Below are 24,855 nucleotides of genomic sequence, written 5' to 3'. Positions count from 1 at the left end.
ATTCTGGGGGCAGGCCTGCTTGTTGACGCTGCGCAGTGGTGGCTGCCCCCCAATTTTTAAGTCCAACACTGGGAGGAGGTAGGGAGTGGAGTCGGGAGCTGGTGACAGGCCGTGCTGCAGGATTATGCTTTGCTGAGGCTAGGGCAGAGCTCCTGGGCCCTCCCCAAACCAAACAGCGTTACGCTGCCTATGCGCTGAGGTGTCCCATGGTAAGGTATAAATTTGCAACATTTATTTGTGCACACTACCTATGAACTAAAAAAAAATTGTTATTTTTTAGCCAAGGGAGTGTGTCTAGAGGAGGGGACATTTGTGCTAATCAATTAGCTGACTGACTAGCACAGGATTAGTGTGTGAGCCCTTATCGCCTACAAAATGACGGTGGTAAGGGCTCATGCGCTGTGTTCTGTTAACAATGGCAACATTAGCACATGAGTATATTGGGCACTTGGATATATCTTTATAAGGCCAAAAAATCTAAGAAGCATCAAAAACTAAGCCTCAATTAGAGTTAATATATTCGTTTATGACCTCAGCAGTACAAACTGTGAGAAAGACTTCATTCACAGTATAGCTTGCACTAGAGTCTTCATCGGTCAGATTTTTTATCTCAAATCTTATTAGTTTATTTATTTTTATTTAGTTTTCAAAATAACTTAAGAGATAATACTCATCTCATTATCAGAGCATAGCAGGGGTTCTTCACCGACATAGGCTATGTTTCGCCATACAAGGCTTTGTCAAGGTAATCCCCTTTCTTATGCCGATTCCACATTCGCTGCCATCATTGAACTAAACTACAATGATGGCAGCGAATGTGGAATCGGCATAAGAAAGGGGATTACCTTGACAAAGCCTTGTATGGCGAAACATAGCCTATGTCGGTGAAGAACCCCTGCTATGCTCTGATAATGAGATGAGTATTATCTCTTAAGTTATTTTGAAAACTAAATAAAAATAAATAAACTAATAAGATTTGAGATAAAAAATCTGACCGATGAAGACTCTAGTGCAAGCTATACTGTGAATGAAGTCTTTCTCACAGTTTGTACTGCTGAGGTCATAAACGAATATATTAACTCTAATTGAGGCTTAGTTTTTGAACATTAGCACATGACCATTAAATTGTAAAATGGAAAATCAGTCCGCTTCCGGCTGCAGCAAAAAGTGGCCTTGCCGCGCGGGAAAGACCTGCATAAGAGCATGTTTGCCACGGCTTTGTAAAAGGGCCTATGAATCACTGAATTTGTAAACTAGTGATCTCGCCATGCTGCTGTTTTTCCTTCTTGTCAGGGTTTACTCATAAAACATAAATCCATTTGAAACAATTTGGCAATGAAGTAAGATATTAATTGTACAAATTGCAGGAAAAGCATCTATTATACATTATATCTCAGATATTTCCAGCAACTGTTTTCAAGGAAGGGGGGGGGGGCTTTTATAAAATTGCGCTCCCAAGCAGCACATGGTAAATGCCGAGCCGCCCATTGAAATAGAATGAACAGCTCGGCATTTAGCATGTGCTCTTTGGCAGCGCACCTTTGTAAAAGAATCTGATAGTGTATGGTGGCAGATGAAGACCTACACGGTCCATCCGGTCTGCCCAATAAGGTGGCTAGAGTCATAAATGCCACTCCGTGCAGGTTACACTCCATCATGTTGAAATACTGGCATAACAAATAGGGAAGTCACACAGTCATGGAAGAGCGGTTTTATAATTTTGGATAGTCACATTTATTGGCAATATATGAAAAAACTAGCATGCCAAGAATGTTGCAAACTGACATTTTATTCGCTATCAACCCTTGGGTGAATGTGACACAAAAAACATACACTTGTTCTTGATCTGGTCCAGCTATCCTCGGGTCAGAGACCATAGAAATCTGCCTGGCACTGGTCCTATTTCTCAATCACTGAAGTCGCAACTTTTAAATTCAAAGGAGTTAATACTTAAAATGATTTATGTAGTTAAACTTTGGTATTTAAGGTGCATAACTCATCGAGTTCGCTGACCACTTTGGTTCAGACATTAAGATTATGTCTGGCAGAAGTGGCACGTGGGTGGCATAGCCTAAAGCTAACTGGATAGCACTGTTAAATACTGCTACATAGATAACAGGCAGAGTTATCCATTTAACTTTCAGTCATCATATTCCTGGTCTAGTTTAGCTGCATAAGTAAGCTGAATATTTACTTAAAGAATATTAAATAAGTGATCCAGTTATATTTAAACAAAAAGGGGAAAATTCTATAATGACCCACATAATTTTAGGAGGCATAATGCATGTGCAATAGTGGTATTCCAGTCACTGCCGCATGCAAGTGATCTCTTAAAATAGCAGAAAAATGTGTTTGCCATTGGATGTTTGGATTTTGCAGTTTGCATGGGCAGAGCACGCAACAGTGACTGAGTTTTTTTTCCCACCTTTACCATTTTATTAACTTCTTGGGGATATTCTCCAAAAATGAGGAAGACAGAGAGGGTGATGAGTATCATGTGACTGCTGCTAGCGGTTGTGACGCCATTTTGAGAAAGAAGCCATGATGGGCAAGTGCAAGTGGGCATCGCTCCTGCCCATAGAGGCCCCTAGCCACCAGGGATTGAAACGGTTGGCCCAGCAAAGGGGTGGCGGACACCTTGGTCAGGAGGAGCGGGGGGGGGATTGGAGAGTGTGAGAGAACCTGCTTCAACTTATACAGGCCCCAGCTGAATATTTGCTGGAACCCGCAAAAACTCCAAAGACTAGCCCATAATGAATTAGTCACAGATATTCAATGCCAGTGCACGGATAACATCCAGTGTTAAATATCTAGGGCTAATTCTGCCCACAGTGGGCATTAAACAAAACAACCACTGATTGCCACAGACTGAATATTGAGGGGTAAATTTACTTCTAAAATCTAGGCATAGAAATTTACACCAGCTACAGAGTTGGCGTAAGTAAGTGATCATGCTTTAAATGTGTCACTTGCTCTAGTATTCCTACCTATTTTCTTTATAGAATAGGCTTGAAATAGGCAGCTGCTTGCCTTCTTATTGTAGGTAACACATTGTAGAATTACCCTCCCAGATTCCTACTGAATATTAGCCCAAAAGCCCATATGTCATTAGAAAACTCACCAGGGCAACTTACAGGATTCCTAGGCCAAAAAAATATACTGTTTTCAGTGTTTTTCCTACAACCCTCAATAAATTATTTTATATTGTCCTATAGCCTATATTTTAAATGTCTGCTACTGTTGCATAAGTGAATGTTGTTCACTGTTAAGAGTGCACACAAAGGGCCAGATTCAGTAAATGGTGCCAGAAAGATCCGCATTAAACTAAGAACATAAGAATAGTGTTACTGGGTCAGACCAATGGTCCATCTAGCCCTGTATCCCGTCTTCACGGAGGCCAATTCAAATCACAAGTACATGGCAAAAAAAACAAATATCAGCATTCCATGCCACCGAGCTAAGGCAAGCAGTGGCTTCCCCCATATCTGTCACAACAGCCGTTTATAGACTTTTCCTCCAGGAACTTGTCCAAACCCTTTTTAAAACCAGCTACATTAACAGCTTTTACCACATCCTCAGGCAACACATTTCAGAGCTTAACTATTCTCTGAGTGAAAAGATATTTCCTCCTATTGGTTTTAAAAGTATTACTCTGTAACTTCATCAAGTGTCCCCTAGTTCTGATGCAGTAAAAAAAAAAAAATCGATCCACTTGTACCCGTTCTACACCACTTAGGATTTTGTAGTCTTAAATTCATATATTACAGTATACTTATATTCATATATTATACAGGGCATTCCACACCAAGCACCCTTTATAAAATAGCGCAGTGCGCCAATTCCTGCGCCCAACTTTGGGCACGAAGACTTAAGCCAGCTAAAACTCGGTGTAAATCTTGGCATGCAAGTTGGGTATAGAATTCAGGAATTCTATAACTCCCTGTCTAAATTTTTGGAAAGTCCCTGACCACTCCCATGGCCACGCCCCCTTGTGGGTCATGCACAAAACGCTTTGGGGTAGATTCTGTAAAGGATGCCTAACTGTAGGCGCCCACAATTTGGACGTCCACAGGCTTAGATGTTCAAATAAAGTAGATAATAAGCTCAATTAATGACTTTAACAAGCATTAATTGGAACTTAGACATCCAAACACTGGGCGTAATTCTACAAAAAGATGTCCACAATTTTGTGGACGCCCATTGGAAAAAAGCTGCGCCTAAAAAGTAGGCGTGGACGTGGCATAGAAGAGACTTCGATGTGGATGTCTCTGGTGTAATTAGCATATTTCTGAGCACCTGAGTGCGTCTACATTGTAGGCAATTGAAAAGCAGGTCTACTTTTGAGCGTGACTTGGGCAGTAGATAGATGTGAGTTAGGAGAGCCTCAGGTATCATATCACATGTCAGAAGAGGCACTTGAATGGAAGCTGCTGTGGCTCAATGGGTAAAAGTCCTGTTCTCATGTTCCAAAGGTCATGGGTTCAAATCCCAAGTATGGTCACTTCCCCCAGCACATATTCCTATTTTATTAGTAGCATTTTATCCTCCAGGTGCACCTTGATGATTTTACAATGAGGTCACCATTGTGCAGCTGGGGACATCCATTTGCCCTGAACTAGAAGCCATGGTAAGGTCTGTATCTCTTTTTTCTGTTCTTAACCTTTTGGAAATGAAGTTATCTATGCAATATATATATTTTTTCATGCTTAATGCAACTCTTTCAAGACTTTGCACATTGCAGCACTCTTTACTCAGAAAGAGAGACGCAATATAAGTAAGCAATATAAAGATATTTTCCTATAATTAGCAAATACCATTGCTGTTTGCCCACAAAAATAGAAGATTTTGCATGTAATATATCTGTATTCATGTGCCCTGTTTATGTGGGGCATTATTAAATGTATTTTGAGCTTAATAATGCAAAAATAAAAGCCCCCATAAACCTATTTAGCAGAACGCATTGGAGACATCCAAAGCCTGCCTGAGTCCCGCCCAACTAATTCACATCTATCGATCACCGAAACCATGCTCAAAAGTAGACCTGCTTTACAATGCCTATAAGATCTAGTTTTACTATTGCTATGAGGCTTGCTAGCTCACTCTGTGGCATACTGGTTAGGCCTACAGCCTTCTACCCTGACGTTGCTAGTTTAAATCCCACTCACTCCCTGTGAGAGAAGAGAAAATAAAAGATATTTAAAAATCCAATTAAAAAATTAACTATAGTGGTGCCAGCATTTCACTGCTTACAATTTTAATGAAAAACAGCATAAAATCACCATTCTAATAACGTCATAACTTTAAAGACATTGGATGGACGTCTAACTTCTGCCTAAAAAGCGATTCTCTAAAGGACGTCTAAAAATATGGACGTCTAACTGACGCTGAGCACCGCTGAGCACGATTCTATAAAGGATGTCTAACTTTTGTAGAATCGCATTTAGCTGGACGCCCAAACGACGCCTAACTTCAGACGCGCTTTACAGAATTTGGCCCTTTGAGTGTAGTGTTATAAAATAGCATGTTGGTAGATGTGTGCACAAATCCAAATGTGTGCACTTTTCTTAAAGCATGTGTACTATTTGCAGGTAGCGTGCACTCTTTCCTGATAGTAGGTACATGCATTCGTGCAGTTGTACAATATGTATGCATACAAGTTCGCGCGTGCACGTAATAGTGGGAAAAAGTGTGCAACAGGCACACACTCTTTAAGAAAAGTGTGCACTTTTAATGACATTTATTTCCATTTGAATATTTTTTTTAAAAAACCCAAACAAATATGAAAACTAAAAATTTTTGGGTGCCCATCCCTAGTATAAGAAAGAGGTTGATGTAAGCCGGCATTTTTTGGCAAACATGCTAACAGATAACTTAGTGCACAGTAGAATTTATGTGCAGCAAAGAGCAGTATTAAAGATGAGCCTGCCCTTTGAATGTACACTCTTTGCTGAAAATTACGCTTTCTGCTTGGCTGTGCTAACTGAACCAAAGTTAATAGGCTGGTTAGACAGGGGGAACTCTACCTATTATCTCTAATTGCCTCAATGCTTACCCTACCCCCTTTCAACTCTAGAGCATCATCAACTACAAGATTTTCTCCTGGCCAAACATCAAGAGCCCCCCTGACCCCACAGAAGATAATGGCCCTTCACCATCTTCAATCAAATCCTTTTCCAAATTCTGCTTTGTTAAAGGCCAATGTTAATCCGAAATATGTCGAAAATTGCGCAATGACCTTCTGTTGTGCGAGGGTGACATTTTGGAATTCGCTGGTAGGACAATTGAGAAAATGTGCTGATAGAGGAATTTTGAGAAAGCTTCTCAAAACACAATTGTTTGTTAATGCTTTTTTATAGGGTCTGCGCATTTCAATTCTTGATAATTTGTCCCTCTTTTGTACTATTTTAACTATTACATATGTATATGGATATATTGTAAACTGTATAGGACAGACATGGGCAACTCCGGTCCTCGAGGGCCAGAATCCAATCGGGTTCTCAGGATTTCCCCAATGAATATGCATGAGATCTATTTGCATGCACTGCTTTCATTGTATGCTAATAGGTCTCATGCATATTCATTGAGGAAATCCTAAAAACACGACTGGATTGTGGCCCTCAAGTAGGGACTTTGACACCCCTGCCCTAGAACACATCCCAGACATCCTTCTAGGCCAATGCCCTAGCTCAAAGGCTCCTTCAGCATCACTCTTCAAGGCAGGTCAGAAGGAGAAAAAACTCCTTATCACCTTTTTACATTGCTTTTTATCCTTTCCTCTAAAACCATAGGGAAAGACTAACTGCTGGGGCAATGAACAAATTAATGTACTCTAACCCACTTTACCTCATGCTATAGGAAAACTATTCTGGATTGGGAACCTAGAATGTTTTGTAATTGAACAAAGAAAGGACCCATTTTAGGGCCCTATTTCTTTATTTATGTTACAGCTTTTGATATGGTTCTCTTTTATTAGATAATATGACACTGGGCCTGCCTCAGGAGTCTGATTATTTGAACTGAGGAGAGAGAATTACTTGATGGTGCACAGTCTTATGAAAATTTTCTTCTAGTCTTTAAAAAGACTCTTTTTATTTTCCTGATTACAAAAGAAGGATGATATTATTGACAACAGTTGTTCAAGAGTGCTTGTGCCAGCTTTATGACCCGCACAAGGTATTTGTAGGCAGAGCTGCAAAAACCTTTCAATTTTGTCTTCTAAGGTTTTTGCAATTCTACCTAAAGATGTTGTTTAAAGGCTAGCAGAGCATTTTCATAAAACTATGCACCATCAAGTAATTTTCTCTCCTCAGTTCAAATAATCTGACTCCTGAGTCAGGCCCTTTTGGGCCGAAACACGATCGTGTCGAGTCAGTGTCATATTATCTAATAAAGGAGATCGAGCATCAACCTGTCACCTTCTTGGTTTGTTTTCTTGCCTTCCACAATTCAGGAAGGAGGTATCTCCTGTTTTCTCTGAACAGCTTTTGATATACCATAATAGGCCTGGAGCAGGTGTCTATAAATGGTTAACAAAAAAAAAAAAAAAAAAAAAAGCAAATGTAAGCAGGGGAGGAGAGAGAGGGAAAAGGAGGAAGTATCCTTTTATGCCGAAATGGTAATTCTCACAGCTAGGTCATACTTTGATGCCTGAAATTCATAACATATGTTCAAAAATGAGAAGCGGCATTGAGAGTCAAAGTGTATGCCAAGGCTGGACAGTTTTATGTTGCATTGGATTGGGACCACAAGACCCCATTGTTATTTAACTGTTGTGTGCTGAGCTGGCCAAGTGAGGTTGGTGTGGCAACATCTATAGCACCAGATCAGGAGTGAAATCTGGAGCAGTCAGAGATGTTAAATTTGCCTTCTGGGATCCCAAAGTTAGCAAATAGTATGATAATGTCTAATAAGATCATAACTGTATTATTTACCTGTTTAGTGCATATGCAAATTTTAGCACGTACGCGTTTGATCTAAGTTGTTGATGTAGAGGTCTGAGCAGTTCTGTTCTTGAAACAAGGACCCTAGTAATCCGGGCTGGCATTAGGGGGCTCCCGACCTACTTGAATCTGAATTAGATGCAGTCTGTTGGAGGGCTTTAGAGCCCCCTTCTAAATTTCTGCCTTGGGCCCTAGCATGTTTCGTACTGGCCCTGCTAACAGATCACCCAGCGCTTCGTGAGCTAATCAGCAAATCCATTGATTCAGAAACCAGGATCGCTGCAAGAGGTCTGAGCATAAAGGGTTAACCATAGACAAGCATGAATATATAGACTCAGTCCATACCAATTTTCAGTGATCCCTGCTCCTAGAGCAGCAGACTGTGAATAATATTTAACCATATATCTACTGGTATCAAGGCCTGGTAAACCTTTAAACGATAAGTGAACTCATTATAACCCTGGATGGTATATCATTATACTAATAACTGAGCTAGTAATATGCATGGATAAACTTGTACAGTTGCCTCCTGGTTCTCTAAGGTCAACTTCTATATTATTTATATCATCACTTAGCCTTCAGGGTTTATCAGTCAGATGATGTTTCGTCGGGCCCTCTGAGAGCAACAAGACAGCAAGTACACAAAAGAGTTCTGCTGAGATATGTTGCTCCTTTCACAGCTGGTGAATAATGATTAAACCAAGGACTCAAGAGTTAACCTTGGCAATGGCAAATTATCTTACTCTTCAACAGTTAACTGTGGAGGCAGTAAATGCAAATCTCTCTCATGAATATTTATTATAGATATATCCTGAAACCCTGACTGGCTGGGGAGCCCTCAGGACAGGTTTGCGAACTGCTGGTTTAGATACAATCTACAGGCTGACATCTGATTCACATGACAGTATTGGGTTAATATTCAGTTCCCCTAGTGAATGAGTTTTTTTAAGCACCAGCTGCATTTATAAAAATCCATTGGCTTGATATTTAAACACTGCAGTTGGTATTCTTTTTAGGTGTTGGTTGCGGCAGGCTGGCCTGTATTTTTAGGAGAATCATGATGCAAACACACACAATTCTATGCAATAACTTTTATTCTGTTTGCCTCACACATTATAATAAAGCTTGACTTACCTCAGCCAACTTGTGTCTACCTCAGACCTCTCCTTTCTCCTTGGACCTCTCTCTAACTGAGTCAAGCCTGGGCAGAAATACTTCTCCCTGAGACCCACACCTCTGACTCAGCACTGGGCCAAGCAGTGCAGGGAACTCTGGGACCTGTAGTCCTTTCCAAATATATGGTGCCTTCTGCTGCTCAGTGACATAACAGCATTCCTAGAGAGAGAAAATCCCTCGATCTGCCACAATCACATATTCACTGTTGCTATTCAGATTGTGGCTAGAGATCTTTGGGCAGCTGGTAAATAGGTAAGTCCACTGACCTCAGATTTTTAATGGCACAATTTGGATAGTAACAATGCAAATTTCTCTATGCCAGGGTGGAAAGAAGGCTTAATGACTAGCTAGATAGAGAGTGGCAATATTCAGCCACAATTTAGTGTGTGTTTGTGGGGGGGGGGGGAGAATTCCATAAGTGAGCACCTCCTCTTCAGTGGCCCTATGCTGCGCAGTGAGAGCCTATTCTTTAATGACACAGGGCACCCAGATTCCGCGAAAGACCTATAGCCTTCTGCCCTGACGTTGCTAGTTTAAATCCCACTCACTCCCTGTGAGAGAAGAGAAATAAAAGATTTTTTAAAAATCCAATTAAAAAATTAACTATAGTGGTGCCAGCATTTCACTGCTTACAATTTTAATGAAAACCAGCATAAAATCACCATTCTAATAACGTCATAATAATAAAACATTATAACGTTAAGGACATTGGATGGACGTCTAACTTCTGCCTAAAAAGCGATTCTCTAAAGGACATCTAAAAATATGGACGTCTAATGATGCTGAGTGCCACTGATCACGATTCTATAAAGGACGTCTAACTTTTGTCGAATTGCATTTAGCTGGACGCCCAAACAATTCCGAACTTCAGACGCACTTTACAGAATTTGGCCCTTTGAGTGCAGTGTTATAAAATAGCATGTGGGCAGATGTGTGCACAAGTCCAAATGTGTGCACTTTTCTTAAAGCATGTGTACTATTTGCAGGTAGTGTGCACTCTTTCCTGATAGTAGTTACATGCATTCATGTAGTTGTACAATAGTTCAATGTATGTAGGTCACATGTAGCTTGCAGTATTCTGTAATTTGCACTTAAGTGGCAGAAAATCTTCTCTCCTGCACCTTACATGGGCTGTTTGTGTTTCTGTTTGTTCTGCGATGCTTCAACTCCCCCCCCCCCCCCCCCAGTACCTTGGGACCTTCATGCCAGTGTTGGTTCTGCTTTGCCCCTCTTATTTTTCTTTGGGTTGTTTATATCCCTGATTAACCACTTTTCTTTTCTTATTTATGAGGCATCCTTTTAACTGTTTGGTCATTTTGCCTATCTCATGATGCCCTGGGATGCTGTTGCCATTCATGATGCCTGTTTGCAAGTTTCATTAACATTCAAGGAAAATCCATAGAGTTTAATGGGCAAAGAAAACCTAGTTGTAGATGGTATATAATGTGCGGCGGCGGCAAAAAAATCAAACAGAATGCTAGGAATGATAAAGAAGGGGATCACGAACAGATCGGAGAAGGTTATCATGCTGCAGTACCGGGCCATGGTGTGCCCTCACCTGGAGTACTGCGTGCAGCACTGGTCGCCGTACATGAAGAAGGACACAGTACTACTGGAAAGGGTCCAGAAAAGAGCGACTAAGATAGTTAAGGGGCTGGAGAAGTTGCCATACAGCGAAAGATTAGAGAAACTGAGCCTCTTCTCCCTCAAACAGAGGAGATTGAGAAGGGACATGATCGAAACGTTCAAGGTACTGAAGGGGATGGACTTAGTAGATAAGGACAGGTTGTTCACCCTCTCCAAGGTAGGGAGAACGAGAGGCACCCTCTAAAGTTGGAAGGGGATAGATTCCATACGAACATAAGGAAGTTCTTCTTCACCCAAAGAATTGTAGAAAACTGGAACGCTCTTCCAGAGTCTGTCATAGGGGAAAACACCCTCCAGGGATTCAAGACAAAGTTAGACAAGTTCCTGCTGAACCAGAACATACGCAGGTAAGGCTAGTCTCAGTTAAGGCACTGGTCTTTGACCTAAGGGCCGCTTTATGATCCGACTGCTGGGCACGATGGACCACTGGTCTGACCCAGCAGCGGCAATTCTTATGTTCTTATGATATAAAAGAGCAATAAAAAGAATTAATTATGATTATTTATTGATTTGATATGCTGCCTTTACCATAAGTCCTAAAAACAAACCACAGAAAGGAAAGAAACTCTAATATCAAAAGAAAAGTTCCAGAGATAATACACATAACAATCATTTTATTCATTCATGAAACAAAAGAAAAGACAGGCATGTTAATCTACAGTGAGGGCAATATGGAGCAGTCCGGCAAACATATAAAGTTGTATGGATAATTCATCTGTAGAATTTTATGTGTATTTGGAGTTATGTGCAATCTTATATGCCACCAAATCCTTGTAAATTGGCATTCTAGGTGGGTTACATACATCATATTGCCACATAGAATTATGGTATACGTGCTACACAGAGTTAAACGTTACATATCTTTAATGTAAGATAAGGCATATAAAGCAGTAAGTAACCACTAACATTGTCGTTCTGTCGAGCATACAAAGTCTGAGTCTCCCTAGGCCCCAAACAGGGACTTCTTGAAAGCCATGTTCTCAGACTTTTGTGGAACAGTGCATATGAATTTCAATGAGAAGTTTTGCAATTTGGTAGTTAAATGATTTACTACTACTATTTATCACTTGTATAATGCTGAAAAGCATACACAGCGCTGTACATTTTGACATTTAATAGACTGCCTCTGCTCAGAAGAGCTTACAATCTAACTTAGGCAGACAGGGAAAGCATGATTTGCTATGAGGCATAAGAACATAAGATTTGCCGCTTCTGGGTCAGACCGGTGGTCTATCGTGGCCCAGCAGTCTGCTCACGCGGCGGCCCTTAGGTCAAAGACCAGTGCCCTATTTGAGTCTAGACTTACTTGCATATGATCTGTTCCAGTAGGAACTTATCCAACCTTGTCTTGAATCCCTGAAGGGTGCTTTCCTCTATAACAGCCTCCGGAAGAGCGTTCCAGTTTTTCACCACTCTCTGGGTGAAGAAGAACTTCCTTACGTTTGTACGGAATCTTTTCCCTTCTAACTTTAGCAAGTGCCCTCTTGTTCTCTCCACCTTGGAGAGGGTGAACAATCTCTCTTTCTATACTAAGTCTATTCCCTTCATTATCTTGAACGTTTCGATCATGTCCCCTCTCAGTCTCCTCTTTTCAAGGGCGAAGAGGCCCAGTTTCTCTAATCTCTCACTGTACGGCAACCATTTTTCTCGCTCTTCTCTGGACCCTTTCGAGTAGTCCTATATCCTTTTTCATGTACGGCGACCAGTGTTGGACGCAGTATTCCAGGTGGGGGGCGTACCGGTATTTTATGTCTTTCAGAGTTAGGAATGACAGAATCAAGTGGTCAGAGTTACAATGATTAGCAGATCTATCTAATAGTTCAGTAAATCTGGGGAAGCTATTAGGGGCATCACCATATAGTATTTTGAAAGCTAAGCAACAGTGGCATAGCAAGGGTAAGTGGCACCTGGGACTGCTGCCCGATCACCCCTGCTGCACACGCGCCCCCCTTCCCCGTACCTTTTTAATTTTTCAGGCAGGAGCAGCACGAACATGCTGCTCGCATTGTGTCGGCTATCCCTCTGACGTCACTTCCTAGGCGTGGGACCTGGAAGTGACGTCAGAGAGAGGCGACACTGAGGTGAGCAGCGAGTTTGTAATGCTGCTCATGCAGGAAAAATTAAAGAGGTACGAGGGAAGGGAAGATGCGCAAGCATGCGGCGGGGGAGGGGGTCGGAGAGAAGGATTGCGTCCTTTACAAAGACCATGCCCCCTTTACTGCTCCAGTGCTAAGCAGTATAATTTAAATTCTATTTGCTTTTCTGTTGGTAGCCAGTGTAGTTCTATAAGCAGCGGTGTGATATGGTCAAATCTCGATCTGTAATATATGAGTTTTGCTGCTGTGTTATGTATCAACTGGAGTTTATTCGTTTCATGGAGATTTGTGAAAATAGTGCATTGCAGTAGCTCCATATAGACAGTATACTCGACTGTACTAGTACCCTGTAGTGTTGCTGGAAGAACTAGAACCTGATCCTCCTTAACTTCTGTGGAGGAAAAGAGGATTTCCAAACTAAATTCTTTTTTTTTTTTTTTTTAAACTTTATTGATTTTCAAATCTGGAACAGTATTTTCAAATTATACATACAATTATCATCAGAGATAGAACTTTCAATCAATCAGAAATTAAATACAAAATAATTATTCCCTCCCTCCCACCCTAGTTTGAGAACAAAAAGAAATGCTTTAAATTATACATGAAATTAAAATCCCAGACCACACTTGTTAAGTATATAACTCCTAAATTCTTAATATGGTTTTCAAAACTCAGCAAACTGTCTAAAGGGAATCCCAGAACGTTTGAGGATTTCTGTATGTTGAAGCTAGTGCCATTTGTCAGATTAATGGTAAATGGAATTAGTGTGTCGCCTAAAATGTAATAGTTTGGGGTTTTTTTTCAGCGTTTTAGTTTGAGATGGTATCTTACCGACTGTTCTTGCACTCAAGTTAATGCTCTGGACAGTATGGTAGCCATGTTTACTTGGTTCAGATCCGCAGGAATTAATAGAAAATCATCTGCATTTTAGGAGCCAATTCTCAAGTCCAAGAACAGTTAAATATCGTATGGTCATAAAGATGTTGTTTAATAGTGGTGAGATAGGTACACCGCAAGGTGGAGACCAGTAATCAGAGAAGGATCTATCTTTTAATACTCTGTAGTGTCTTTTTGTCAAAAAGCCTTGAAACCATTGTAATACCAGTCCGGAAATTCGTACTTTGGATAGTCTCTTTAGCAACAAAGTGTGATTTACTGTATCAAATGCTGTCAAGACATCGAGCTGCATTTGTTCACTTGTAGTTAACACTAATTGTATCCTAGATACCAGATCTTTAGGTTTCTAAACCCATGTTGGGAGGGTGATAGTAGATTCCAGTTTACAATTTAGCTGGGAGGCAACCATAAACTCTATCAATTTCGTCATAAAAGGTATACTTCCAAATGGTCTGTAGATTTGCTGTAAAGAGTTGCATAGAGACAGAAATCCCACCCATCCTCACCCGTCCCCACCAGGATCCTCTCCGTCCCCACCTGTCCCCGTCAGGATCCTCTCCGTCCCCACCCATCCCCGTCCATCCCCATAAAAAGCAGCAATTACTTCTGATAGGATCATCAATTCCACAGTTTCTTTTGTGTTTGCGCTGCTGTTTTCCTTGTGGAATCTCTTTGGTGGAATCCTTTTTTTGTTTTCTGTTCAGGTAATTAACTTATAAACTCCTCTTTTACTAAGGTTGACGTGTCCATTATATTATATGGACGAACCCTGCTTCCAAAGCCTTCCATCCCCGTGGGAGTCCCGTTGGCTAGAGGGGGGGTCCCTGTGGGAGTCCCGTGGGCCAGAGGGGGTCCCCGAGGGAGTCCCGTGGGTTAGGGGGGATTCCCGCGGGACCCCCGCGGAACCCGCGGGATTCCCGCGATCCACGTTCCCGTGCAGACCTCTAATTTGCTGCTTGGGACTGATTTAAATCTGCTTCTTTTGAGATAGGCGTAAGTAAAAATTTCCCCGAATCAGGATGTGACATCAGCAGGGAGCCGAGGCCGGCACGAGCAGCAGGCGGAAGATGCAGCTCATGTCGGCGAACATTTCAAGAGGTACGCGGGGACGGAGAAAAGCACGGGGAGGCACACGGCGCAGCGATGATGGGCGCCAGCGCACCAACACCAACCTCCCAGGCTACACCACTGCAGAAAAGGGTTGCATTTAACATGTGCTGTCAAGGAATTTCTATTTAATTTAATTCCACTTATTTAATCAACATTTTAGTAGTTAAAAACCAGATCAAGTAGATTACAGCCTTGAAAATGGCGTTATAACAGGTTGAATAAGGTAAACATTTCTCATATCTTCCTGTAAGACTATCCTCTGTTCATTGTGCACGTAACAATGTGCTATCTATTTTTTCTTTTGCTCTATTCCACATCTATTGGCAATCGTTACTTATTGCAAAATACTGAAATAACCAGTCATTGTTTGCACATGTCTTTTTCTCCAGGCTACCATCCAACAGAGCCTGTTACAGAAATATAGCTCTGATTTACCACAATTTTCTTTAATTTGTCCTTCTCTCATTAAAAAAAACTTTGTAAAAAAAAAAACAACAATCTGTACACAAATTAGGCTGCATTCATAACCTAACTTTTACCCTTTGTTCTTTTACTGAAAGTGATATTTTTATTTGTTCAATGTCGGTAGATAAAAAAAATCTTTGTTAAAAAATTTTTTCTATAGTTCAGCCACGTGGTTTATGGTTTATGTTTTATTTAATTATATCCTCCCTTTAACAAGGAGGGTCACAATACCACATTTACAATAAGCATTACAACCAGCCATAAGACACACATGTCTAAATTTCATCAACATATCATAAAATTTGCCCAGTGAAAATGCTCAGCACCCATGCTTCATGTCGCAAAAAAGATGTCTCCTCAAAAACCTCTTAAAAACAGTCACATCTTTTTGCTTTCTGATATACAATAGAATATTGTAGTCCATGCTTCTGGACCAGCTGGAAAGAGCTCCCATTCTTGTGACTTTCAACCTTGCCTGCTGTATAGTTCATGTTTCAAGTTTATTCATATTTTGATATACCGACCATCACAAGTATCTGGTTAGTTCACAATAATAAGAAATACAAATTATATATATACAGTATATATATAAAAAAAGGAAGTTATATATATTAAAAGCAAAAAATGGGGGAGTAAGATCGATACAAAGACTTAATTACAAAGGATATGAGGCATAGGGGAGAAGAGGGAAGGGCAACATATAACTCTCCAGCTTCAGCGGAACGTAAACTACGTGATGGTACATGCTCAGATATACAGTTGATCAAATATCTCAGAGCCATTACATGAAGGCAAAGATAAGTTATCAACAGTCTTCAACCAGTAAAGATTCACATAAAATTCAAACACATGGTCAAATGTCCCAATACCGAACAGAACGTAAACGGACTTAGACGTCCCTTTCGATTATGCCCCTCCACACAATTACTAAATATGTTGTAAGAGGTTACTATATGGAGTGGATTGTAGTCAGATGTAGATTCTTCAAAGCCAATATCTCCCCAGATTTGTGGCACTGTGACAACAGAACTGATCTACTCATGAAAGGTTAAGTTTTTGTGTAGGATTAGCCCTAGTAGCTTAATTTTTGTTTCCATTTCAATAGGTAAAGTGTCTATGCTGATTGGTAAGATCAGGTCTTCCTTATCTGAGATAGGGAATAAAACGCCTTTGGTTTTTGAGATGTTCAGTACAAGCATGTTTTCATGAAGCCAAGTGCTGATTTTAGTCAGTTTGGCATTTATTTCTTTAATGTCATCTGTGGCTTGGGGGCTGAGAGGGTGAAGCACTTGGATGTTGTCGGCGTAGGTGAATACAGAAAATCCTATAAATTGGGTGAGTGTTAATAATGGGGCTAAGAATATATTGAAAAGCAGTGTTGATTGTATGGAGCCTTGAGGGACTCCATAATTTTGAGGGACGGTAGAAGATAGAGAGTTTCAGTTCTGGAAATATGAAGAGAACCAGTTTAGTACCGTACTGGAGATTCCAGTGGATTGTAATCTTTTGAGAAGCATGGTGTGATTTTATTTATTTAGGTGTTTATATACCACCTATCAGGTTATCTAAGTGGTTTAGAATCAAGTACTCAAACATTTTCCCTGTGCTCACAATTTATCTAATGTACCTGGGGCAATGGAGGATTAAGTGACTTGCCCAGGGTCAGAAGGAGCAGTGTGGGATATGAACCCACAACCTCAGGGTGCTGAGGCTGAGGCTGTGATCAATTGTGTCGAAGGCTGCTGTGAGGTTCAATATTAATAAAACAGATTTTCTATGATCTATGAAGTAGTGTATAGCCATCATTAGTCCAATTAGTGAGAGTTCTGTTGAGTAGTGGGGTTGGAAACCAGTTTGATTGAGGTGGAAAGCGCTGGGGTTTTTTTAAGGAAAGAAGAGAGTTAACTAATACTAATTTTTCTGTGATCTTAGATACAAAGAGAAGATTTCCTTTAGGTCGATAGCTGGAGCACTGATCTTCCAAACAATTGGCTAATTTTAGCTTGGGGAATACAGTGACCAATTTCCAAGGTTTTGGAATAGTTCCTGTATGCAAACTTTTGCTTATCATTTCTTGGATGAATGGGCCGAAGATGGGGATGTGTTTTTTAAGAGTGAGTGGAGATATTGATTCAAAGGCATTGTTTGATATGTTCAATGTCTGAATTGTTCGATAGATGTCTTCTGTAGATGGTGTGTTAAATTCTATCAGAGAACTGAAAGAGAGCTGAATTTCTGTGTTAAGAGAATCAGGGAGCTGAAGGATTAGAGATTGTTGAAGGTTATTTCTGTTCTATTGGACTTGCTGTTATTTGTGCAGAGATGATCATCTGTACTTTGGTTGCTGACTTCAACAAACCAGAACATTGCATCAATGATTTTATGGTGAGAATACTGAAAGGAATTTTTTAAACATTTCACAGGACCCTCCCTATAAGTCATGTTGTCAAAATGTAGTTTTTTTTTCATCTGAAATTGTTGTGTCAGTGTGACCATGTGACCAGGTCAAGTGGTATTACTCAAAATCATATTCTCTCCCTCCCCCCTTTCCAGGCACCATAGTTCTCTGTAAAAACACACAACATTCATTCATTCCCTTAAAATCCATGACCAGGGGTTTTCCCAAACCTCCTGGTCATTCCCTGGATTCCATCTCCTCAAGAATCCTTCCTGACCCTCCATTAGTTCTCCAGATCTTTGGCAGCATTAGGGGCCATTTACCCTCTACTGGTTGCCACCATCCCAGCCGGACCCTCTGCCAGACCGCTCCTCAGTCCTTTGGCCAATGCTCCCAGGGTCCTTGGACTCTCCCAGCTTCTCCATCGCTCGGTCATCTTATCCTGCACTGAGGGCTCTCCCAGCCCCTCAGCCATCTTATCACAGATGAGGCCTCCTAGCTGCTCCATTGCTCAGTTGTCTTATCCTGCACCCACACACTGAGGGCTCTCCCAGTCTCTCAGTTGTCTTTTCGCAGATGCATGCACTGAGGACTCACCTGGATTCTTCTTTAGCGGTCCCACCTCTGGTCATCAAGCCTAAGCCCCTCAACTCCAGGCTTTACTAGGTCCCCAGCTACTCAGCTCCTTCCTGCCAGTGTATAGATCTCCATGGACTCTACTACCACCAGGCTTCACACCAGGGCAGATCTCTCCACCAGTGTATAGATTTTCACACACACTACCATCACTGGACTTTCTACTGCTGTACTAGTCCCTTCTGTCAGGACTGATCAGCCTGGCCACTCTACTACACTAAGCCCCCTGTCAGCTGTAGCCTTCAGGGCTTACCAGAAGTTAAGCCAGTATTCCTTCACTCAAGAACCACCCAACTCCCAAGGAACTCCTTGCTTTCTGAGCGCTCTGTGCTAGGAGCTGCTCTTTTCATCATCACAATCCACTCAGTGAGTGGACAGCACTTTCAGCTCTATGCAGATTAGCTCTTCTATGCAGATTAGCTCCACTTCTCGGGCACTTTCCGCTGGCCAGTGACAGCCTCAGCTAATTTTTTTTTTACGATGGAAAATCTTATTAAACTGATCCATGCTTTCATCACTGGTCGGTAGTCTAGTGATACTGCACAAATCATCTTTTCATATCAAAATCATGGAATCTATAACACTCACCTAACTAGAACTACTAATGGTAGAAATAAACAGTGACTCTTTTCAACACCCTATTTGCTGCATACTATTCTACATCCCTCCTGGAAAGAAGCCAAACTACAGTTCTCAGACAACACCTCAAGAATCATGGTACCATATGACTCCACTTTCATCATAGGAGACCTCAATCTCCACCTGGTCTCAACCTCAAACTCTCAAACCCTGAAATTCCATGACCTGTTAAATGAGCTATACCTCAAACCCCTGTTTCAATAACCCGCACATGAAAAGGGCCAACAATTAGATCTATTCACTTCCTCTACTTCAACAAAAAGCAAAAGCTTCCTAGAATTGACTCCCTATGCAAAGTACCTTGGTCAGACCACCTAATCCTAAAATTTACCATATTCTGAAAAGAGATAGCATGTCCAACAACTCTTTCTGCTTTTCCCATGTATACCATCTCTCTTTCCCTCCCACTCCACACACCAAGAATTTTCTTTTTCTCTTCCCTCACCCACCGGCAGCATCTCTCCCTCCCTTTCTAACCCCGAGCCTGTGCAGCCTCTGTCCTCCCCAACCCAGCCTGCGCAGCCTCTGTCCTTGCTTTCCCAATCCCCCTCCCCATGCAGCCCTTGCAGCCCTTCCCTCATTCCCAACTCCAGCCCTCCCTTCTCAGCTGGATCCTACGGTACAACCTGTCCCCAGTCACCCAACTCCCCCATCTACCACCTCCCTGCCGCTTAAATTTAAAATCTTCAGGCAGCTGACGCGAAGCCAGTCTCCCGCCGTCAGCCTGTCCCGGAAGTGTTCTTTCTGAAGCACTTCCTCTTCCCACGTAGGCAGGACGCTGCAGAAAGAACACTTCCGGGGCAGAACGACGGCAGGAGGCTGGCGTCATGTCGGCTGTCCGAAGATTTTAAATTTCAACGGTGGGGAGGTGATAGTGTCAGGCGCACAGTCACCGCAGGCCGCATAAAATAACCAGGCGGGCCTGATTCGGCTCGCGGGCCTTGTGTTTGACACATGTGCCCTAGTGGATCAGATGAAACTGCAGTTTGGGAATATCAATTATTTTAGTTCCCTTTCATAGAAGGTAAAGGAACGGCCAGGGGCTCTGAGCTAAGGGGAATCTGAAACCAAAGAAAGTGACCCTCCCCCTGTGCTGGGTATGTACAGTATACTAGACTTGTTTTCTCTTCAAGGAATGGATCCTCCTACCCTGTCAGTCAGGATGAAAGGCACAGGATCCAAAAAAGATCAGAACTGCTTTTATTCTAATACTAGTCTTTAAGCCCGTTACATTAACGGGTGCTAGAATAGAGTGTCTGTCTGTCTATTTCTTTATCTCTCTCTCTCCTTGGCCGCTGTCTGTGTCCTTCTGTCTCCCCCCCGCCCCCCCCCCCCCCGAGCAAAGCTGTCTGCCCCCAGCACACACCTCCCACCCAAAGCAGCCCCTTTTCCCTCTCCCTATCTCTCCATGGCCCCTTCTGTCTCCCCCCAGCACACCCCTCCCCCAAAGCAGCCCCCTTTCCTTCTCCCTGTCTCTCCATGGCCCCTTATGTCTTCCCCCAGAGTAAAACTGTCTGTCCCCAGCACACCTCACCCCCAAAGCAGCCCCCTTTCCCTCTCCCTCTCCCTCTGGCCCCCTGAATTAATCCCCCTGCTTACCCTCCCTCCATCCCGGCGTCTTCTGGCCTGCTCCTCTTCAAAGCAGGCCGAAATCGTGGTGGCCGGCCCCAGCGAACTTCGCAGGCCGCTCCCCAACCCGGAAGCACGCTCCCCTCGACGCGATCCCATGCGTCAGAGGGAACGTGCCACCGAGGCCGGAAATCGGCCCGTGAGGCCCGCCAAAGCCGGCCACGATCGCAGGCTGCCCCGAAGAGGAGGATCAGCGGCAGCAGCGGTGAGTGAGGGCGGGAGGTATGGTCCAGCTTCCTTCGGGTTGGTGAGGGCGGGAGGAATGGAGTGGCCAGAGTGATCATTGGCCGGGTTCTAAAATGGAACACGGCCACAGATCACACACCAAGGCCGCAGTAATCACGCTTTTTTAAAAGCGCATGCGCCACTAACCTTTTATTATATAGGATGTACTGCTATACAGGCATAAAGCTCATATAAACCCCTCTGAATTGACTCCTCCAGTCATTAGTAGCAGTATAGAAGCTCTCAATAAACAATAAATATTGTGTTCTTAACAACCTGAAGCAAATATTACACGTGAAGTATGAACGCTATAAGATGAGCCAAGGTTAATTTCCTGACTGCAGGGAGGCAGCGTGAGGAGGAAGAACCATTTACAGTGGTGCCTCACACAACGAACTTAATTCGTTCCAGGAGCAAGTTTGTTATGCGAAAAGTTCGTTATGTGAAACGCGTTTTCCCATAACAATACATGTTAAAAAAAATAATTCGTTCTGTAGCATAAAATATGCTAAGGTGACATAAAAAAAGATAAATTTTTGGTTACTATTTTTATTTAGATACATCTAAAAACATAATTGTTTTTTAAAACAACACACATTTTTTAAATTTAAAGACAGACTAAGTAGAGTCTAATTTTACAGTGAGAGAGGGCAGAGTCTCAGCGGCAAAAACTGGGACTTAACTGTTCATTTTTTTTTTTTTCTACCGTGTTTCCCCGATGATAAGGCAGGGCCATCAAATAAGACAGCCCCCCCTTTTTAGAAAAAAATGTAAAATAAGGCACCCCCCCCCCGCAAATAAGCCACCCACCGATACCTGCGCTTACCCGAATCGGGTGGTACGGTGGGTGACTCCGTGTGGTCCCTGGCACCCCCGACACGATCGGGGCAAGAGGGAGCTCAAGCCCTCTTGCCCCCACGACTCCCCGACACGATCGGGGCAAAAGGGAGCTCAAGCCCTCTTGCCCCCCCGACTCCCCGACACGATCGGGGCAAAAGGGAGCCCAAGCCCTCTTGCCCCGCCGATTCCCCAACTCCCCGACAATATCGGGCCAGGAGGGAGCCCAAGTCCTCCTGGCCACGGCGACCCCCTAACCCCACCCTGCACTACATTACGGGCAGGAGGGATCCCAGGCCCTCCTGCCCTCGACGCAAACCCCCCCTCCCCCAACGACCGCCCCCCCCCAAGAACCTCTGACCGCCCCCCCAGCCGACCCGCGACCCCCCTGGCCGACCCCCACGACACCCCCAACCCCCTTCCCCGTACCTTTCTGTAGTTGGCCGGACAGACGGGAGCCAAACCCGCCTGTCCGGCAGGCAGCCAACGACGGAATGAGGCCGGATTGGCCCATCCGTCCCAAAGCTCCGCCTACTGGTGGGGCCTAAGGCGCCTGGGCCAATCAGAATAGGCCCGGGAGCCTTAGGTCCCTCCTGGGGGCAGGGCCTGAGGCACATGGGCCCAACCCGACCATGTGCCTCAGGCCCTGCCCCCAGGAGGGACCTAAGGCTCCCGGGCCTATTCTGATTGGCCCAGGCGCCTTAGGCCCCACCAGTAGGCGGAGCTTTGGGACGGATGGGCCAATCCGGCCTCATTCCGTCGTTGGCTGCCTGCCGGACAGGCGGGTTTGGCTCCCGTCTGTCCGGCCAACTACAGAAAGGTACGGGGAAGGGGGTTGGGGGTGTCGTGGGGGTCGGCCAGGGGGGTCGCGGGTCGTCTGGGGGGGCGGTCGGAGGTTCTTGGGGGGGGGCGGGCGTTGGGGGGAGGGGGGGTTTGCGTCGAGGGCAGGAGGGCCTGGGATCCCTCCTGCCCGTAATGTAGTGCAGGGTGGGGTTAGGGGGTCGCCGTGGCCAGGAGGACTTGGGCTCCCTCCTGGCCCGATATTGTCGGGGAGTTGGGGAATCGGCGGGGCAAGAGGGCTTGGGCTCCTTTTTGCCCCGATCGTGTCGGGGAGTCGGGGGGGCAAGAGGGAGCCAGGCGGAGAGAGGGCAGTTAAGCGCAGTGCCTGCGCGGAAGGATGCAGCTCGGGCGACTTCGTTGTGTGAAACGAAGTTCGTTGTAGGGAGCAAGACATAAAGTTCGTTGTGCGCAGCGTTCGCTGTGCGAGGCGTTCGTTATGCGAGGCACCACTGTATATTGATTAACACCATACACCTTCCCAAACAATTTGCATTTGGTACGTGTGAAAGCCTATTTTACGCACAAGGTGGAGATCCGAAGTGTTTGAACATGGCCTGCTTTCCAGGTGGACTTGGGCAAGAAGCAGGGAGGTTCAGAGGCATATGTCAGGGAAGGCGATGACACACGCAGGTCTTCATTTTCAAAACTAGATGCATTGTTTTTCAAGGAAAAAGTATCTGCAGACAAAGAAGATGCAAAGCTTTGTGGGTACTTTTCCCCTAGGCAGTTTTTGAAGAGAGTGTATGTGCGCACTTATTCTTTGAAAGAAGGTGCAAAGTTCAAGGGATAAAGTTCTTGTGGACTTTGCACCTTCCAGCATAGCTTGGAAAATTGCTAGTACAAAGTGCATGTAAGTCACTTTCCATGTAGAATTTTAAAATAACACTTCTCTTCCCTTCTCCTTGAATCTTCTGCAAAGGGACAATATCCATCCACAGTAAATTCAAACACACTAGATTTTCTCTTTAGAAAAAAAAAAAATGCAGTGAATCTTTGTCCACATTTTACATATTACACTCCCAGACATTGGCTCCACAGCATGTTTTTGCTTCTCATACAGCTTCTTTCAGTGAAAGAAAAGGTGTGGCTGTGTTTGTCTAAGGTTACCAGACATTGGATAGGCCCGAACACGTCCTCCTTTTAGAGAACATGTCCGGGCATCCAGACATCTTTTCAAATCCCGGCACTTTGTCTGGGTTTTGGAAAAGCTTCCAGCTGGGAGCGACGTCGGGACAGCAGGTGCACAAGCGTGGATTCAACGTGGTGACCTCACGTCACGCCAGCGCATGCACTGCACAGATGCCCTCCCGACAAGTGAACAGGTTGAGGGGGCGGGGCTGGGGGGCCGAATAGGACATGACTCGGGAGGAACTGGGTGGGCCAAGGGGTGGGGCCATGGATCCAGATTTTAGTTCTGGAAATCTGGTAGCCCTGTTAGTCCACACTTCAAGGTAATATGTAGAAATAAAACAAAAACATAAAGGATAAAATAATACCTTTTTTATTGGACTAAATATAGTTTATGATTAGCTTTTGAAGGTGAAATGTCTTCCCTTCCTAATTAGTAAGAGGCAAAAGATGCACTATTTCAAGACCACACTTTTTTTTTTTTTACTTCTTTCTCTTGGAGCTGTACATATCCTATTAAGAACAACAACAGTAGTTAATATCTTCTCTGGAATTAAATGCATAAAACCAAACCAAACCCAGAAAGCAGGATCTGAATGGATTTGTTTTATTTACCAGCTGAACTATAGAGGCAACTTGTTTGCTGTTAGTCTGTTTTATATCAGAAACCAAGACAGCACTGACCTTGAAATATATTTATGTGTGAAGAGTGAATATACTGTGCAATGGCTTGGATGAGAAACCGGAGAGGAGTTTTATGAAATCCGGAGGTGGTGTCTACAAAACTTCCTGGATTACGTTCTTGTTCCTACATACAGAAAGCTTTGTGCCAGGCAGCATAACGCTCAGTGAGAAGTGGGAACAAAATCCCACATTGAAGACTATTTTGATCCACTCATAAAGGTTATAATCCAATAAATAGATCTTGTAGAAATAGGAAAGTGTCAAAACTTGCCAGTAAAGTGTCAAATGCTGAAATGAACGTTGATTAAAGCAGCAAGTTCTCCACATATCAACTTTACCTCCTTCTAGACTTTCTTGCTTCCTCCCTTGGACTTATTCCTAAACTGATCTTTTTGCCTTCCTAATTTTTAGTTTTATGTTTTCACTCTTTCATTGTATCAATAAGATGAATATTTCATATAGTCTATAGCAGTGTTCTTCAACCGCCGGTCCGCGGACCGGTGCCGGT

At 43.4% G+C, this 24,855-nt stretch overlaps 1 protein-coding gene across 3 annotated transcripts in view; it reads left to right on the top strand.

The window, feature by feature from the left end:
* Positions 1 to 24,855, top strand: part of SLC2A12 (solute carrier family 2 member 12) — a 60,385-nt gene that overhangs the window by 14,373 nt on the left and 21,157 nt on the right. Inside the window, exon 3 of one of the 3 annotated variants that reach the window (XM_033939907.1) lies at positions 6,074 to 6,453. The exons of the other annotated variants lie outside the window; for them this stretch is intronic. Within the exon in view, the coding sequence (XP_033795798.1) occupies positions 6,074 to 6,126 (53 nt within the window). The 3' untranslated portion in view covers positions 6,127 to 6,453. Of the gene's footprint in view, positions 1 to 6,073; positions 6,454 to 24,855 lie in introns of those variants that run through there. 3 annotated transcript variants of the gene reach the window in all.

This window comes from Geotrypetes seraphini, chromosome 3, assembly GCF_902459505.1.
Source record: "Geotrypetes seraphini chromosome 3, aGeoSer1.1, whole genome shotgun sequence".
In the NCBI taxonomy this organism is placed as follows: domain Eukaryota; kingdom Metazoa; phylum Chordata; class Amphibia; order Gymnophiona; family Dermophiidae; genus Geotrypetes; species Geotrypetes seraphini.
Note: the sequence above shows the minus strand (reverse complement) of the source record. Positions and strands in the feature narration are given on the sequence as shown.